This window comes from Tripterygium wilfordii, chromosome 2 (genome assembly GCF_013401445.1).
Source record: "Tripterygium wilfordii isolate XIE 37 chromosome 2, ASM1340144v1, whole genome shotgun sequence".
In the NCBI taxonomy this organism is placed as follows: domain Eukaryota; kingdom Viridiplantae; phylum Streptophyta; class Magnoliopsida; order Celastrales; family Celastraceae; genus Tripterygium; species Tripterygium wilfordii.
The window spans coordinates 1499546-1517748 of record NC_052233.1 but is presented as its reverse complement, the minus strand read 5'-3'; the positions used below and the strand labels follow the sequence as shown (position 1 = coordinate 1517748).

Below are 18203 nucleotides of genomic sequence, written 5' to 3'. Positions count from 1 at the left end.
TAGCCTAACTACCTGCAGAAGCATTCCCAGCATCAGTATCAGTGTGTGATAAAGAAGAATTTTACAAGTCAATCACTCGACTATGTTTTTGATAACCGAGAATTCCTCGGCCCAACATATACCCATCGAACAGCTCAGCCAGTTCTAATAGATTGACAAACTCCCAAGCAAGTGAAATATAAAAATATTGGGGGAATCACATATACATTCTCAAAGTATTGGCCCTGTCATTGGGTAAAAGAAGCAAACTGATTAACAAAAATGTGACCATCAACATTGTATTTCACATTCATCAAGATTGGCCTAAACAGTGATCAACTTTTGGAGGCAGATTGGAATATGAACACTGCTGTTAATATACCCACTAAAGCTGTAACAGCCAAGGCCACAGTAGGCAATGGTGACGTGAGACCGAAATTCTACAAAAACGAAAATGAACAGATATCAGAAAAGATAATAACTTTAAAAAGCTGGTAGATTTTCTTTGGCATGGATATAGAAATCTAAAACACAATCCATACCTCCAGAAGTCCCTTGCCGGTTGCAATTTCAACACTAATAGCTGCTGCAAACCCTACCATAGCAAGCCGGCCAAGCCAAACGTCAAAACTGCTGCCCTTGGTGCTTTGCTCGCATCTAATGGAAAGAGATGTTGCTTTAGTGGCAAGAGTCGTTGGGCGAACAGTTTTGCATATTACTGGATACAAAAGGAAGGATGAGCTCAAACTGTACTAGTTGACCTTGTCAGATAGAAATTCTTTAGTTGCCAAGAATACCAAGTGAAACAGAATATCAGCAGTTATGATACAACTACAGTTACGAAAAAAGAGCTCCATTAGTACAAAGTCTCTTTCCTTGTTCTTTTTTCACGAAGTTTCTTGATAACAAAATGTAGAAAACAGAAAACAATGTCTCGGACATTATTTCATTGGTCACAATCTTAGCTTTAGAAGACAACCAAGCATTTCAAAATCAGAGCAGAGGCTCAAAAAAAATCAAAAACTGGATTAACGAAGTAGTAGATGGTTCTTGGCTTACAAATAAGATCTTGACGTCACAAAGCACAGTACTTGGAACACCGTTATGGCAATCCGAGATCATAAAACATGACATAATTGAATACAGAATCCTTCTTGAATAGTTATAATATTCCTATAGATCTGAAGAAGGAATGAAGAACAAGTGATTGATATGACTATCTAACTTTTAAACTAACCTTGGAGTAGGCATTCACAATGGATGCCCAATGTATCCATAGTAAACAAAATCATCTACCAATTCTAAATTAGGGCCTTCCTAGTCACTGAGCCATTTTACTGTTCAGATGAGATGACAAGCACAAACAATTCCAACTTGTTAGTACCAGTGCAGGTAGCTCGATGATGGTGCTACAATGTTCGAACAATTTGCTATGCTTCAAACGGCAGTTCTTTCTGTTATGCCTTATAATGAATGTCCCACGTCAATTGGGTTGATCGCTTGGATAACCCAAGTGATGTGGGTTTATAAGAAAAAATAGTCGTACGGGTTTGATGTATCTACGGGAACGTAAACACAAAGCAGACAATATCATTGATGTGAGTAGGGCTGTGATTTTCAACATCTTCTACATATCTATGAAAAGTGTACATAAATATTTCACTCAACTCTCAAAATACACATCATATAATTATATCGTGCTGCAGTGGATCTAAGAACAGCAACCAATGATTAACCACAACAATAAAGTCCAAAATGCATATTCATGGACACCATTTAACAGCAAAATGTTCCAATTGGGGGCATGAAGAAACAACATAAGACATTCAATTCGCAAATGGAACCTATCAACTAAGAGAAATTGGATCCTTACACAGAGGAAAACCAGTGACAAAGGCGTTCCTGGGTAGACCAAAACTCGAATTGGGTAGACCAGAAACGGACAGGGTCTTCACTGACCTAAAAGAACAAACATCTGCAACACACAGTCATACTATGGAACACATTCGACGGGAAAACTAAAGAACAATCACGCATGCACGTATATATATAGAGAGATAGAGAGAGAGAGAGTACCGTGGGTGGAGAGGGAAAGAGGGGCGGAGAGTTGAGCTAAGGCCATGTTTCGAGAGAAGAGAGGAGCTTTACACCACCACAGCGCTGTAATCCAATCTAAAATGGGTAGTGACTGTTGAAGATGACCACTCATGTTTGACACGTGGCTCGTTTGGACACTACACAGGACTTTTTCTTTTTTTATTTGCAAACAAATAAACAAAAAAAACACCAACTAAAAATTAGAAACGATATCATGGGCCAGTTTAATAGAACATTTATAAAGTAGCAGATATGTCAGCAGAAATGTTAGACAATTTTAGTAGCAGATATGCTGACTGAATTCAAGTATGTGTTTGGTTATACTTTTACTGTTAACATATTTGTGCTGTGTAACATATTGTGATAAATTACGTGTAGGGGTATTATGCATATTTGCTGTATATGATGTATCCAAACATACAATTTAATTTTTAAAAATAATATAATGACTGTTAAATAAATTAAAGATAATAATAAATTATAAATTAATTAATCAATTTCAATTTAATTTTATTTATTTATTTAATGAGAATGATTTTAATAACACTATTCCTTCATAAGTTGAACAAATTTTACTTGCACTTTTTCCCTATCTTACCATTACATATAAAAATATACAAATATGAGAGGTAATCTTGGAATTATATGAAATTACAAGGGACAATAAGGAGAACAGTTTACAAATACTCCAAAAAAACTCCTCAAAAGTAGCATTTGGAAGTTTGAGGAAAATGTTAGTTAAAAGTGTTTCGAATTATGTGCAATTCAATTGTTGTTTGGTTACATCTAGCATTTATACTCAAAAATAGTATAAATAATCTACAAAAATGTGTACCAAACTAGCCCCATGTCATAGCAAACCAAATAAAACAATGATATGATATTAAAATAATCACTAGTAATAATATCTAATAATAAAATATTATATTTTTATTTATCAAAATTATTACATTTTTATTTATCAAATTGTAAAATAGGATTCTTGGAGATAATTGCTACTTCCACTACTTACAATTTTATTTTTTGGAATTTTCTTTTTGAAAACTTTCTTTTGTAACTTTGTGATTGTGAGTTGGGCTATAAATTAATAATTAGTCAATGTTATATTGAAGTCTTAAAGAGGGGATCTAGCATGCAAGATTGGTTGGACCATTCGACAATCGTCGAGTGCACAGGGGCTTTAAAATAAAACACTGGAGCTTGACACATTTTTCTTTAACCAGCTACCAATACCATTGCATGTTATACACAATTCCACCGGGGGGCCATGTCTCCAATGCCAACAAGCTGCATCCGCCTTTGGGTAGCGGCCCATATGGCGAATGCATTCGCACAGACATTCTGATGTGTGTTAATCTTCGAAATAGACCAACTCTTAAGCTCATCTAGTGAATTGTGAAAAAGGTCCTCCTTTTATTTTAAAAAAAAAAGAGATAAATAACCGAATGACCCTTGGACTCTAATATGTGACGTGCTTCCAACAAAAAAACAAACATATTTTGTGCTGGCACTGGTGGATCCATGCTAGTTATTGGCTCAGCGGCAGGAGTTGTGGTCATGGGAACGGAGAAGGTGGATTTGTTTTGGTATTTGCGGAAGGTATTTTCTGTCCCCAACAAAGTCATCTTGTAAAAGAATACCATATTTTTGTGTAATAAAAATGATAATTTTCCTTGTGCAGGTCAGCGGTTTTGCCTTTACAGGCTATGCTGCTGGAATTGCTGCCTATTTAGCAGTTCATATCCTCCCAAATCTCATTACCCACAACACTTGTGCAGGTTCCATTCCTTTCTGCCAAATCGCCGAAACCCAGTGCGGAAACAATGTCAAATCGCGCTAGAGAGTGGGTGTTAGAACCTGCCTCCCACGCACATGCACTAAAAATTTCAAAACAACTAACTTGACCATTTGAATCAATAATTTTTTGGTTTTTTCCCTAAACTTTAAAATCTAAATACTAAAAGTTAAATCCTAACACTAAACCCTAACATGAGATTTTTGGAAAAAAATCATGAGTGAATTGGCTGACATGGTGTCAGACTTTAGAGAGAGCAAGTAGTGTTTTTTCTTTCGAGTGGCACTGGCAAGTCATCATGGATGACATATTCGCAAAAGTTGCAGCAAAGAATTTCTAGACCAATTTTAGGCCATTCTCCTGCTATATACTTGAAGGCTACCATTTCATTCATGAAAGCTGTAAAGAACAAGACAAGCTAAAAGGGAAGGTATAGAGACGAAGATAAAATAAAACACTCAAATGCTAAGCTGGATTATTCTTTGGCGCTCAAAGACAAAAATCCAAATGAGAAAACAAAATTGTACGCTTCTACTTGGTAATATGATACCTAGCAAAGGAAAACAAGAAGAAATAATATATGAAACAAGGGAAATGCTGCCCTACAATTTTAGGAAAACAAACTCTTCGATTGCGGGGACATCTCCAATCTTCTTCAAAGTTGCGTTGCTAGGTTGGTCGTCTACCCCAATTGCCATCACAGCATGCTTCCTTGGAGCAATTCTTCCAACGCTCATGAAGCTGACATTCACATTCTCCGACCCAAGAATGCTTCCAACCGTGCCAATCATTCCTGGCTGATCAACCTGTCTGCAGAGTATAATACTGCCTTCCAAACTCACATCCACCTCAAAAGATCCAACTTTGGTCAAATGGGGTACTCCATCCTTCACTCGTCCCTCCACAGTGACGTCCCCAGACTCTGAAATGGCACTCGCAAATTTTGATTCCACATTGGCAATCTGAACCTGGATGAACTCGAGAGGATTCTCAGGTGAGCCATCTAGTATGACTCGTTCTTCAGCTATTCTAAGTCCCCTCTGTTTGGCAGTGAAATCAGCATTCACCAGATTCACAAAGACATCGGATATGGGCTCAACTAAACCCTTAGTAATCATGGCACGTAGAACCCTTGTGTCGAGGTCATCAGGGCCTCTAGAAGAAGCATAAGTAACTTTCACAGTTTTCACACCACTTCCACCTGCCACTAATTGCACAGCCAGTTTCCCAAGCTTCTCCGCAAGTATAACAAATGGCTTCAGCTCTGACAGAACCTGCAATCAGCAAATTATAACAATAAGTTGCAATCTTCAAATCCTTAATTCAAGCAAAAATTATGACTGTCTAGACCCGGACCAAAATTTGGCAGTTCCCAGTAAATAACACCTAAATTGTTTACAACAAGAAGAACCACCAGTAACTACTTTTCCCAGTAAACTTCTGCATCTACATATTTCTCTTTATCAAGACAATTACCTTTACTTCATAACTTGCTAGAAAAAGGGTTTCATGATAATAATGAAAAAGTAGACCCTGCAGCAGGCTTCAGGAAATTATAATTTGAAAACTGAAGCCCGGTTCTAGAATTAACATATTCATAAAAAAGCTTCAATTTGCTTACGATTTGAGATCTACAACTACCAAGGAGCCTTTCCAATTATTGGCTCTCAGCTCTTCATTTTATTGTAACAGAGAATTTTTGTTTAGCCACATTTCACCCCAAATATTTTGGGGGAACATTTTTCATTGAAGAAAAAAAGAAGTAAAAACACAAAAAGAACAACTGGTATCATAAATCTTTTGGGTACTCACTTAAAAAAATACTCTAGTAGAAAAGTCTTTTGATTTTTCCAGTATGAAAGGAGTAACATCACATTAAAAAGAGCCACTGAAACTACACAAGAATGGTTTTATGTACTAAAATTTATCTTACGACAGGAATATTTCATGCATATACCTCAGCAGGTACCATCGGTGCATTGACCGCAGTAGAAGCAAGCTCCCCTTTCAATGCTCCAACAACAGCTTCGGCTATTTCAATAGCCACTCCTTCCTGAGCTTCCATAGTACTAGCACCAAGATGTGGAGTTACAGTCACTCTTTCATGCTGTACCAACTTGCTGTCTTGTGGTGGAGGCTCCACCATGAAAACATCAAGTGCTGCCTGCAACAAGGTCATTTATGTAACCGTACTCGATGATAGAAAGAACTCAATTAAAATTGGATTAGCTTCACACCTGAGCAACAATTCCAGCATCCAATGCCCGCACAAGAGCTTCTTCATCAATCACTCCTCCACGAGCCACATTGACAATTCGAACACCTTTCTTCATCTTTGCAAAAGTTTCATCATTGAGAATTTTAGATGTAGCAGGAGTAAGGGGCATATGCAGAGAGATAAAATCTGCAGTTGCTAAAGCTTCATCGAAGCCCACAAGTTCTACACCTACTGCACGAGCTCGGTCTGCTGGAGCATAAGGATCATGTGCAATTACATGCATACCAAGCCCCTTCGCACGTCGGGCAACCTCTGTTCCAACCTTCCCAAAACCCATCACAGCAAGCGTTTTGCCAACAAGGGAAACACCAACGTATTTGTTCCTTTGCCATTTTCCTATATTATCAAAAATACATAAAAATTATACATTTTCTAATGCTTCTGAAGTGCAAAAATGAAGCCAACCTTCATACAAAACATTCACCATGCATCAAATATTGATGCATAAGCAAATTCATAGGATAACAGAACCTTACTTTCACAAATTATGGCAATTTCAACATCCTCATGAAGCAAACCCTTACTTAAAAATGATGCACCAATTCTTATTAGCACTTTAAAAGAGCTTTCCTCCTAAAAACTGGTACCCTGAATTATTTCTAAATATGTGAGGGTAAGGCACATCTGCATGTCCCCAACCGAGGCCACTGCGGGAAGTTGTTTACCTTTACCTTGACATTTGGTTATTCTAATATATGTGCATAAGATTTCTCTTCCTTTGCCTTCAAAATTGATATAATGAAGGAGTAGCTAGAAATTCAAACTTAATAATAGATTCATACCATCCCTTGCATATGTTGAAGGAATTTATTCCCGAATTGATAATACTCATGCACCAATCACTCAAGTGCACAATAAGTCAGTAAATCAACGTAGATCAATCTAACTAGATATAAGTTCAACAAAAGCAAAGACAACAACAATATATCTATAAGGCTATATAACTATATTGTAAGTACTTATACTATTCTTCATCAAAAGTTTATGCGATTTGCTTTCAGTTCTTCAAAGCACGAGAAGTTTTTCAAAGTAGAAAAGGTTCAATGGACAAAGTTTTTCAGATCTTTAGATTGAAAAGAACTTTGAACTTGAACCCTTATAAACACAATCACATCGTTTAAAAAATACAGGGCAATGCAAAAAGTCACTTACCAGCCTTTACGGATGCATCAGACTGAGCAATGTTTCTCGCCATGGAAGCCAAGAGCGCGATCCCATGCTCCGCGGCAGCAACAGTGTTGGCCGTGGGCGCATTCACAACCAAGCATCCATGCTCCGTCGCTGCGGCCAGATCCACATTGTCAATGCCCACACCGGCCCTACCAACCACCTTCAACCTCCCTCCAGACGATTCGAACACCTCACGATTCACCTTCGTGCCACTCCGCACGATCAGAGCATCGCACAGCGAGATCTTGGTGTTGAGCTCCTCAGGGGAGAGGTTGTAGGAACAATCCACATTCGCAAACTCCTTGAGAAGAGCTAGCCCAGCTTCACCGAGCTTCTCGGCGACGAGAACGGTGGGCTTGCCATCAAGAGAGGCAGAAATGAAAACGACGTGGCTCGGACGGCGGTTGGTGCGGAAGGAGACAGTAGTAAAAGCAGAGGGAATAGGGAGTTTGGATGAAAGATTTGACACGGGGAGCGGCTTTCGCACGGTGTTGGCGAAGGAGGCTGACGAGGCGGCCATTTCTTTGGCTCTCGATGAATAAGTAAGCTCGACGAGGGTTTTGGGCGTGGTGAGGGAGATCTGGAGGGGGGTTTTAAATGATAGGCTGGGGGTTGGTGGTGGTATTCGAGTGGGAAATGAGGAGTGTTCACTCGCGGCTCCACATGATTGGGGGGAGAGAAAGTGTACTAGGAGGAAGCGCGTGTGAATACGTGAGAGCGGGTGTGTATAATAAGTAGATTTCTGAACAAGTAAATTAAACAAGGACCAGTTTGATAAAGCTTTTTGAAAGTAGTAGATATGCTAATAGAAATGGTGGTAGTAGAAATGTTGGACAACTTTAATAATAGATATGTTGTATGAATGCTTTATTGTGTTTGGTTGAATTTTTGTTGGTAATATTTATGTTATGTAGCAAATTGTAACAAATTACGTGTAGGGGTATTATGTATTTTAGTTGTAACATAGACATATACATAAAAATTAATTTGCAAAATAAAGATAATTAATTAAAATATTTATAAATAGTTAAAAAACATGAGTTAAATATTTTTTGTCTTACAATATTCATTATAGTTTTTTTTATATAAATAACTATGTTATATTTTATAAAAAAAAAACCTAACTTCCCAAACCCAATTGGACTTCTAAGTTCTATCTCGTCCCTGTCTCTCACTACCCAATTCCAACTCTTCATCGCCTCTCTCGACCTCCATCCCCATCTCTCTCCACCTCTTTCAATTTTCGTTTTATTGGCTCTTGCTACTTTGTTTTGGCATATTCGTGATGGGTAGTCAGAATCACGAGTGTCCTAGAGCTCCGACAGAGGAGCACAAAGTGTCGCGATAACCACGGGAGGAAAGAGAGAAGGATGGTGGGAATAGGATCAACAGTGGGAGTAGGATCAACAGTGATCGGCTGCTCATCTAGATGGCGGAGACTGGATGGAGGGTTATTTTCGGAATTCCGTTAATTATGTGAGGACAATTTGGTAATAAATGTCAAAATGCTAGTAAAATTGTCCCCAAAGGAAGCATCTTGAAAAAGCTTTAAAATGCTAGAGAAATTGTCTCATAATTTGTGCCCGAAAATTGTTGTTTGGCAAGTCCATAGCATTTATACTAGATGTTAGTATAAAAGCTGATAAAAATGCTAAACCAAACTGGCTCAAGATTTATATGTTTGGACACGTAATTGATTTTAAACAATACACATTTTTTGTGTTTGGATTCAGATTTTGAACACATAACTCATGTCTAAATTTAGTTTAATTCTAATGGGATAAATTCAATTATTCGAATCGGACAGAGTTTTGTCACCATTAATTGGGGAGGAAAAGTGGAGTAGCGGTGACGCTTGTGTGAATAGGTGAGAGTAGGTGTTTATTATTTCCATTTACCTAACTCCATATGATGTCAGCATTTAGTATTAGAAGTTTAATAGGATTTTATCATGAGAAAATGTAGGTTCATTAGTAATATACTACTAATGTCTATGAAGCTGAAAATGGTGAGGAGTTGACATCCAATGTTACAATACTTGCAACATGGTATCTCATAAACTGGCTCAGGACTATAGGGAAGCTCAATCTCATGTACAACCGACCACAACCATGCGACCTACAATCAATCATTGGGAAGGAGGTTTATCTTAGTGATGTACCTTCCTCTGGCTAATATACTCCGTTTTTTCCGGGTGCCGGGGCTCTGCTGTAATAAAATTACAGCAGGCCCCGCTGTAGTAGCAATTTAAGACAAAAAAAATTTATTTTATTTTAAAAAAATTATAGATGTGTAGTTTATGGTCTAACGAATCCAACGATATATTTTTTGTTCAAAACAAAAATCATATGCTACATGAAAAATGCTTAACAATTTTAGAATGTTGGATATAAACTCAAAACATTCGGTGTCTGGATCAAGATGAATTTGATTTTTGTTTCAAACAAAAAATATATCGTTGGGTTCGTTAGATAATAAACTACACATTTATAATTTTTTCAAAATAAAATAAAAAAATTTTGTCATCTAAATCACCTACAGCGGGGTCTGCTATAGTAAAAACTACAGCAGACCCCTGCCACCCGTTTTTTCCCTAAAAAATACTAATGTCTATCTAATCTAGTAACTAATAGGATTCATTTATTGCACTTATATTTAAATTAAATATTTATTACTAATTTTGAATTGAAGACTGTAGTTAATTTATTGCAAGTCAGTCACACGCGCTCTCGAGGTCACGTGGAGTTGGGAAATATGTTGGAGGGCCCAGATTTAGTGAGAGAGGAAAAAAAGGATCCAGGATCCAGTATTCGGTATTGTGCGGTTTGTGGGACCCGAAAGGCATGTGGGTTGGTGGAGGCTTTGAAAATGTGTGTTTCTGCTTGGACACAGACTTTTCACTTTTCAGGTTGGTGAATGATTTGGAGTGTTTGGCTGAATGTGCAGTATTTTATTAACGAACATATATTTTTAAAAAATAAAGTTCAACATAAAAAGACATGACAATTCTAAATTGTCGGATATAAATTTGAAACATATGATGTTTCAATCGTGATAAATTTGTGTTTGTTTTAGAAAAAAATGTCATTAAATTCGTTATTCAAAATACTACATATTTATGATTTTTTTTAATTTTAAATGCACCAAAGTACTAATAACGACTTTGACGAACATATAAATAAATAAATTTTTAAGTTTATAAATAAATAAAATAAATTTTAACTAATATCCTAGATCATCAAAAAAAAGTATCATCTTAGTGATCAAAATTCGAATTCCCCTTCCCCAATTCAAGTAATAATAGTACTAATAACGACTTTGACGAAAATCTAAAGCTTTATTTAGAATAGTTATGGTTGTAGCTTTCTTTCAATTTTTCGAGGTGGAATGTTTGGTGTATATAAAATCTTCTCCTATATATATAAGTTTTTTTTATATATATAATTTTAAATTATAAAATGAAGAAATAAGTCTGCTTGAGAGGACGGGGTCGTTGGAGTGGGGAAGTGATATAATGGCGGTGAGTTGCAAAATACATAATGGCATTCGCCAATGACTGGAGTTTGCGTAATTGTTTTGCCAAGCAAACATCATTTCGTTTTCATTCTCATTTGGAAGAAAATAATGATAATGATATAGTAATAATAGACTCATAGTAATAGTATAACCTCTGTATAGTGACCAAACGAGAAATGGTTCGGTTGACAATCGACTGAGTTATACATATGTGCACTCAAAATTCGATTCAAATGAGAAACAAATTTCTCAATGATATTTCAAAAAAAAAAAACATTTTTATAGTGATGCTTTGTATAGTAATAATTTTCATCGAATTATAAAAAAAAATAAAAATCCATCCAGCTAGTTATAAACAAAGAATAACCTCCATATTCTTGTATATGTTGTACTTAGCTTTATCTCTTTTGTTTGAAAATGGGTCGGACTGTCCAAGGGACGGCCCAAGCTCGGCTCTTAAGACAAAAGGAGTCGAGATCAGGCCTATTTTGAAGCCTGTTTAACCAACGAGTCGAGATCGAACTTGAAGAAGCCCGACTCGTAAGCCATAAGATTTATATATAATATAACATAAGTCAAAAGCTCATTTGCCCCAAGCCCACTTTAAATTAAGAAGCCCAACCTCCCTAAACCCACCCCAAGTCCATTATCATCCCTCAGAGCCTACACTATCGCTGTAAGTCAGCAACACTTTGATGCTTTCAAAGAGCTGGATTTGGAAGATGACAGTTTTTTTTTTCCCTTCCAATTATTGAATCAGTAGAGGGAGGTGGATGTAAAGATTATTCAGGCTATGATGGTTTCCTTTTCAAGGGTCTGCAACTTAGTTTCTTTAGTGAGAATATTGTGAGAGAGCTACATGTTTTGGGATATATTTTGGTCCTGATAAAAATATTGATTTGATGGAAGCAAAGTATTCCTACTCACTTTATTACTTTGCCGAAAAATAATGGATGAATCAAATATAGCAAATCTAATATTTTTTAAAAATATTTTGTCTTCATGGAATACCTAAATCCATTACTTTGGATCGTGACTCAAAAGTTTATTGGATATTTTTTGTGTTGGGAACGGTATCAACAACAGAGAATAAGCGAAAAATAAACAATCAAAAGAACAAGACACCAAGATTTACGAGGTTCGGCCAATTGTGCCTACGTCCTCGGAGTTGCAGAGAGTTTTCACTATTTCGGAGAAATAATACAAGATAGACGGTTGTAGGGTTATAATCACAATTATATACCCTAACCCTATTTAATCAACTAGGCCAAAAAATACATTAAAGGCTCATTTGTGAGGGCTCCGGTTCGGGCCTATCGGCCCTTACCTCCACTCCACAAAGTAAGCCTCTCGAAAATCCATTCTCAGAATCCGAAACAATCTTTTCGGGTCGGGTCATCAAACCGGATCACCGTGCACAAAACAAACTCCATATCAAAATCCGAATATTTTGGAGGATCTTATGGATTAACATACCATTCACAAACCGAAGGACAGATGGAAGTGGTTAATTGAAATTTGGGTAATTTGTTAAGAGCCTTAGTTGCAGATAACCTCAACCAATGGGGTATGGTATTATCATATGTTGAGTTTGCTTACAATAACTCTAAGAATCGCACAATTCAGCAAAGTCCTTTTGAGATTGTTTATTGTATGTCTCCTAACCATGTTCTTGACCTTGCTCCCACTCCAAAGTTGAAGAAAGCTGGTGTGAAGGCTGAAGATATGGCTGGCCGAATCAAGTTTTATTCATGAGGAAATAAGAAAATAAATTGAAGTTAATAATACCAAGTATAAATCAGCTGTTGATGTTCATCGTCAGAAGGTGTATTCAAAGGAAGGAGATCAAGTGTGGGTTGTCTTAAAAGGATATAATACCAACAAGTATAAGCACAAGTTGTATGATCGTAAGGTGGGAGCTTGTAAAGTTTTGAAGAAGATTAATGATAATTCCTACGAATTGCAATTGCCAAGCCACAGTTCGCACGATGTGTTCACTGTCAAACATCTTCAGCAATATGTAGGTGATTCATCTGAGGATCACAACTCGAGGACGAGTTTTGTGGAATCATGAGAGACTAATGCAGTAACTTTTGCAATACTAATTTTTTTATTGACTTTTGAAGTTTTGGGAATTATGAAGTGGTGTTGCAATATTTTAGAATATCAACCAGTCTTAGCATAATATTTAGTCTTGAGAATTATCTTAACATTTATTAGTTGTTTGAATGGCTTTATGACCTTTAGTTTCTATCTATAAGTTTGTACTTTCATAATGCAGGAATGGAAAACCTCTCGCCCATCTCTCCCGGTTTTCCTATCTCCCCTGGCCTACCTTCAACCAACCACAAACCTACAACCATCAACCATCACGGCAACTTTCCGACCTCATACCGCCGTCCCCCCCATGGCTATCATGGAACACCCACCACCAAACTACTACCCTTTTCTCACCCTGTATCCTCACTATCCATACAACAACCCAACAGCCATCATCAACGATTACAGACCCCCTATGGCCCTCCACCACCAAATTGCCCTGGCCCCTCATCATCCAAACCAGCTCCACCTGTTCCCCAATCTTTATCCCTACCCACCTCGCAACTCCACACCTCCCATACCACCAACCAAACTAGCATACCCATTTCCAAAGCAAACCCAAACAGCAGACCCACTACCCTACCTAATCATATCGCCCAAAAAACCCAAGTCAAAACAGCCTCACCAGAAGACTGTAGTATCTACTTTGAAAACTTCCCAGATCGTGTAGATAGCTCAGTGGTGAAACGAGTGATGGGCAAGCTGGGCATTGTGCTTGACGTCTTCATATCCAGGCGTCTAAATCAACGAGGGTGCAGATTTGGTTTCATAAGATTCAAAGGAAGAGGAGATAAGGGCCTGCTACACGCGATTCAGGAAACGTGGTTTGGCACCTACAAGATCAGGGCCAACTTGGCTAAATTTGCAAAAAGTGAAAAGAAAGGCTCAATCAATAACGAAGCTCGGCCACAGCAGCGGCCATTTAGCGGAAGGAGAACTGATGACCGGAAATACTCAGAAGCCCTACAGGGCAAATGGCCTGGCTTACCTAGTTCAATGGGAAGGACATCGAACACAGTACAGGGACTCACTCGGGAAGGGAAAAGTTTAACAATCGATGCCAGCGAGGAAAATACAACTTGGCTGAAAAGGTCAGCGGTGGGCTATCTGAGAGAATTTGAGTGCATGTTGAACATCGAGACAATACTGAAGCATGAGGATACACGCGTGGAGGCAAAGCCCATGGGAGGTAACCAGGTGTTGCTAACTTTTGAATCACAAGACACGATGGAGAAAACGCTGAGGGATGGGGCATGGTTGGGAGAATGGTTTTGTCTAGTCAAATCATGGCACTCTTCGGCAACGTGCCGTCAAAGGTATGTTTGGCTGAGATTATTAGGAGTTCCACTCCACGCCTGGAACAAGAAGGTATTCATTGAGATAGGAAGCCTCTGGGGAACATATATTACAACTGATGAAGTCACATTGAATAAGGAGAGATTTGACATAGCAAGGGTGCTAATCTACACAATAGAAAAAAACTCAATAGTTGATCAGTTGAAGTTACAAGTAGATGGAGAAACCTTCCATGTTAATGTAACAGAGGAACCAAACCACTGCTTCTATGCAAGTCCTTTCATCAAACAGCCAGTTATTCCTTTTGTAGAGCAAGAAACAACCTCATCTCAGAGTCGGGCTGATTCTGCTAATCAAGCCATGGCTGAAACCACGCCAGAGAAAGATGACGACAACAACCCTGGCAATCAAACGGATAATCGGAACGATGAAGGAATTCAAAAGACTGGCAATCTAACAGAAGCGGGAGAATTTCAAAATTCAAACAATTTTGGCAAAAACCTGCAACAAGGAAATCCTTGCCAGTGTAAGGATAGTTGCATGTTGGTGCAAGACAGTACAGTGATGGAACGTGATACAGACAATGCGGAGGATACGGGTCAACTAGTGGAATGTGGAGATATGGACCAAGCGGGCCCATTGTTGTCAAGCCCAATAGGGACGGACTATAATGATGGGGTGGAGGAACTTATGGCATACCAGACTAAGCAAAAAGAAACTGGCCCAGTAGTACCATCTTCAGAAACAGAGCCCATTGCGTATGGGCTAATTCGTACAGCCAGTGAGATAAACATAAATGGTGTCGATCTAAACCTAAATACTGATAAAAATGAAGAGGAGAAGGGATTACTTAATCTTACGAGTGGAGATGAGTCTGAAAACTCAACAAATGACGCACCACCACCAGGATTTGAGCACATCCTACCAGCCTCTCCAACAGGCAGAAGCAGATTTGACCAGGGGAAAAGATATAGGAGTAGAGTCTTTTTCAAGCAGAGGTTAATTGAACAGTACAGGAGAGCTGTTGAGGAAGGAAGGAAGAAGAAGAGGCGGCTCAGAGCAGTGTCTAAAAAAGGAGAGAGTAGCAGGCAATCATCGGGCTCGACTAGAACTTCCTCTAGTCAACATGTAGCTACGCAAGAAGAGGAGGCAGAATCTAGTTGTCAGGAAAAGGAGGTGCAGGCTACATTTGAAGTTTGGAATGAGCTAGGTTTATCTAACTCAATTAATGATACAAATCTAAGGAATCGTCTTCAAGGAATGGTTACTAGAGAGATCCTTGAAGCCTCAGCCAGGCAAACTGGTGGTACATAACTCACCTTCCAATTTCCTGGTGATTGGGTGAGATTGTTTTTTATGTTAAACATCCTATCATGGAACGTAAGGGGTTTGGGCAGGCCGTTAAAGAGAAGGGCTGTCCTTAGATGGGTAAAGGAGAAAAAGGTGGATTTACTGATTCTTATTGATTCCAAAATTGAAATAATCACGGATCGACTGATTAGAAGCTGTTGGGGAAATAACCAATTTGGCTGGTCAGCAATTAGCTCGTCTGGTGCCTCGGGGGGGTTGCTGCTAGTTTGGAATCCTAGATTCCTGCAAGTGAATGATGTGGTAAAGGGGGAGAGATGGGTGTCATTACATGTTAGAATCCTACAAAATGATTTTGAGTGTTGTGTAACAGCTGTATATGGTCACACGGAGGAGTCTGCTAGATCTCTGTTGTGGGAGGATTTGGCTGATTCTAACCGTCGCACCTCTTCACCGTGGTTGTTGTTAGGGGACTTTAATGAAATTCTTCAGCCGCAAGACAGATTGGGGCAATCCAGAACCACAAGAGGTATGACATCATTCAACAATTTTATTTTGCAGAATGGATTATCAGAAATTCCACTGCTTGGCAGGCGTTTTACTTGGAAGAATGCTAGGAGCCAGAGTCGTATTGACAGGGCTTTCGCTTCATCTGAATGGTTTATTGTTTTTCCCTCTCTAAAACTGCGGGGGCTGGCAAGAGGGGTGTCTGATCACTCCCCAATTTTCCTAGAAACAGCAAAGGTCAACTGGGGACCTCGACCATTTAGAACAATGGATTGTTGGTGGCATCATCCTCATTTTCTTATCTTCATTGAAGTTTTCTGGCATGAAATAAAATCCAAGATCCCAGGTGACCAAGCAATATTAAAAAGGTTCCAGCTTCTTAAGAAATTGCTCAAAGTATGGAATGTTGAAGTGTTTGGAAATGTGGAGGAAAAAATAAAGAACCTGGAAGCAGAGATTGACAGTTTGGAGGTTGCTGCAGAAAGTATGGCCTTAGAGGATCAGGAGGTTGAGATCTTAAGCAGATTAAAGGGGGACCTGTGGAGAGAAAGCAGGAAAAGAGAGTCTATTTGGAGTCAAAAATCAAGAGTGCTATGGATCGAGCAAGGAGATAGAAATACAAAATTTTTCCATTCTACAGCCTGCATGAGAGGAAGTTTCAATCAATTGTCTTGTCTGAAAACTGATAATGCGCTCATCACAGACCCTAAGAAGATCAAGGAAGAGGTGGTTGCTCATTTCTCAAAGTTGTTTCAAGAGCCTAATCATGACCACATTTGTTGGGATGGTTTGCAATTTCAATTACTACATGATGGAGAAGCTGCGTCTCTGGAAGAACCTTTTACTAATGAAGAAATTAAAAATGCAGTTTGGTGTTGTGAGGGATCAAAGGCCCCTGGCCCAGATGGTTTCAATTTCACCTTCATAAAAAAGGCTTGGAAAGTTCTGGAGTTAGACATGTATGCAATGGTACACACTTTCTATCAAACTGGGCAATTACCTTGGGGTATTAACTCTTCATTTATCTCTCTTATCCCGAAGTTGAAAGGCTCCTGCAAATTATCAGATTATAGACCAATTAGTTTGGTCAGCAGCTTGTATAAAGTCATCTCCAAAATTTTGGCATCCAGGTTATCTAAGGTCCTTCCGCAGGTGATCAGTGAGTCCCAATCAGCGTTTGTGAAAGGTAGACAGATTTTGGATAATATTTTAATAGCAAATGAGCTGGTGCACTTAATCAAGAAGAGAAGGAAAAAGGGACTGATTTTTAAGCTTGACTTAGAAAAAGCTTTTGACTCTGTCAGCTGGAGGTATCTAGATTCAGTTATGCTCAAAATGGGTTTTGGTGCTAGGTGGAGAGGGTGGATGATGGAGTGTATGTCAACAGCCAAAGTGTCCATTTTGGTAAATGGATCCCCTACATCAGAGATTCAAATGCAGAAAGGGATCAGGCAAGGGGATCCCCTCTCACCCTTTTTATTTAACATTGCTGCAGAAGGTTTGCATCAACTTTTGAGAAGGGCAGAAGACAAGAAGATGTTAAAGGGCATAGTGGTGAAAGAGAACAGATTGAGCATATCCCACATACAGTATGCAGATGATACTTTAGTCTTTTGTAAAGCCAAGGAGAAATATATTCAGGTGATCAAAAGGGTTCTAAGATGCTTCCAGGTGATCTCAGGCTTAAAAGTAAATTTTTCCAAAAGTTCACTAGTGGGAATTGGAATCAATAAATCTTGGGTGGAAGAGATGGCTATCAAATATCATTGTAGGGCGGAAGCACTACCAGTGAAGTACTTGGGTCTACCTCTTGGTGCAAACTACAAGCAAGAAAAAACTTGGAGGCCAGTAGTTGAAAACTTCAGGAAGAAATTGGCAAGCTGGAAAGGGAAACATCTCTCAATTGGGGGTCGCTTAATTCTTATAAAATCAGCCCTAGCTAACTTGCCTATTTACTATATGTCTCTCTTTAAAATTCCAGTGGCAGTAGTTAAAAAGCTGGAGTATTTACAGAGAAGTTTTCTTTGGGGTGACTTTGATGACAAGAAGAGGTTCCACAGTGTCAAGTGGGATCTAGTGGTGAAACCAAAAAGTTCTGGTGGACTTGGAATTGGAAACATCCGATTGAAAAATCAAGCTCTATTAGTCAAGTGGGTA

At 38.6% G+C, this 18203-nt stretch overlaps 2 protein-coding genes across 2 annotated transcripts; both read right to left on the bottom strand.

Annotated features, from left to right (window-relative positions):
* Positions 1-59: 59 nt before the first annotated feature.
* Positions 60-2227, bottom strand: LOC120007063 (stress enhanced protein 1, chloroplastic). Its single transcript, XM_038857231.1, has 4 exons — positions 2056-2227; positions 1853-1954; positions 522-697; positions 60-419 (listed from the first exon to the last, which is right to left on the bottom strand). The coding sequence occupies exons 1-4, from the start codon at positions 2186-2188 to the stop codon at positions 315-317; spliced, it is 516 nt and encodes a 171-aa protein (XP_038713159.1). The 5' UTR covers positions 2189-2227; the 3' UTR covers positions 60-314.
* Positions 2228-4287: 2060 nt separating this feature from the next.
* Positions 4288-7915, bottom strand: LOC120014935 (D-3-phosphoglycerate dehydrogenase 1, chloroplastic-like). Its single transcript, XM_038867073.1, has 4 exons — positions 7302-7915; positions 6109-6485; positions 5829-6035; positions 4288-5145 (listed from the first exon to the last, which is right to left on the bottom strand). Exons 1-4 carry the CDS (start codon positions 7837-7839, stop codon positions 4474-4476), a joined length of 1794 nt encoding a protein of 597 aa, XP_038723001.1. The 5' UTR covers positions 7840-7915; the 3' UTR covers positions 4288-4473.
* Positions 7916-18203: the final 10288 nt, after the last annotated feature.

What these genes read in the sequence shown, in the direction of transcription:
- LOC120007063 (XM_038857231.1), bottom strand. Translation starts at nt 2,188, where the DNA reads ATGAGTGGTCATCTTCAACAGTCACTACCCATTTTAGATTGGATTACA. An exon ending in TCTTTCCCTCTCCACCCACG is followed by an intron (nt 1,955 to 2,055) that starts GTACTCTCTCTC and finishes TGTGTGTTGCAG; the next exon opens with ATGTTTGTTCTTTTAGGTCA. An exon ending in CCGGCAAGGGACTTCTGGAG is followed by an intron (nt 420 to 521) that starts GTATGGATTGTG and finishes TCGTTTTTGTAG; the next exon opens with AATTTCGGTCTCACGTCACC.
- LOC120014935 (XM_038867073.1), bottom strand. Translation starts at nt 7,839, where the DNA reads ATGGCCGCCTCGTCAGCCTCCTTCGCCAACACCGTGCGAAAGCCGCTC. An exon ending in TGATGCATCCGTAAAGGCTG is followed by an intron (nt 6,486 to 7,301) that starts GTAAGTGACTTT and finishes TTGATAATATAG; the next exon opens with GAAAATGGCAAAGGAACAAA. An exon ending in CACCGATGGTACCTGCTGAG is followed by an intron (nt 5,146 to 5,828) that starts GTATATGCATGA and finishes TGCTGATTGCAG; the next exon opens with GTTCTGTCAGAGCTGAAGCC.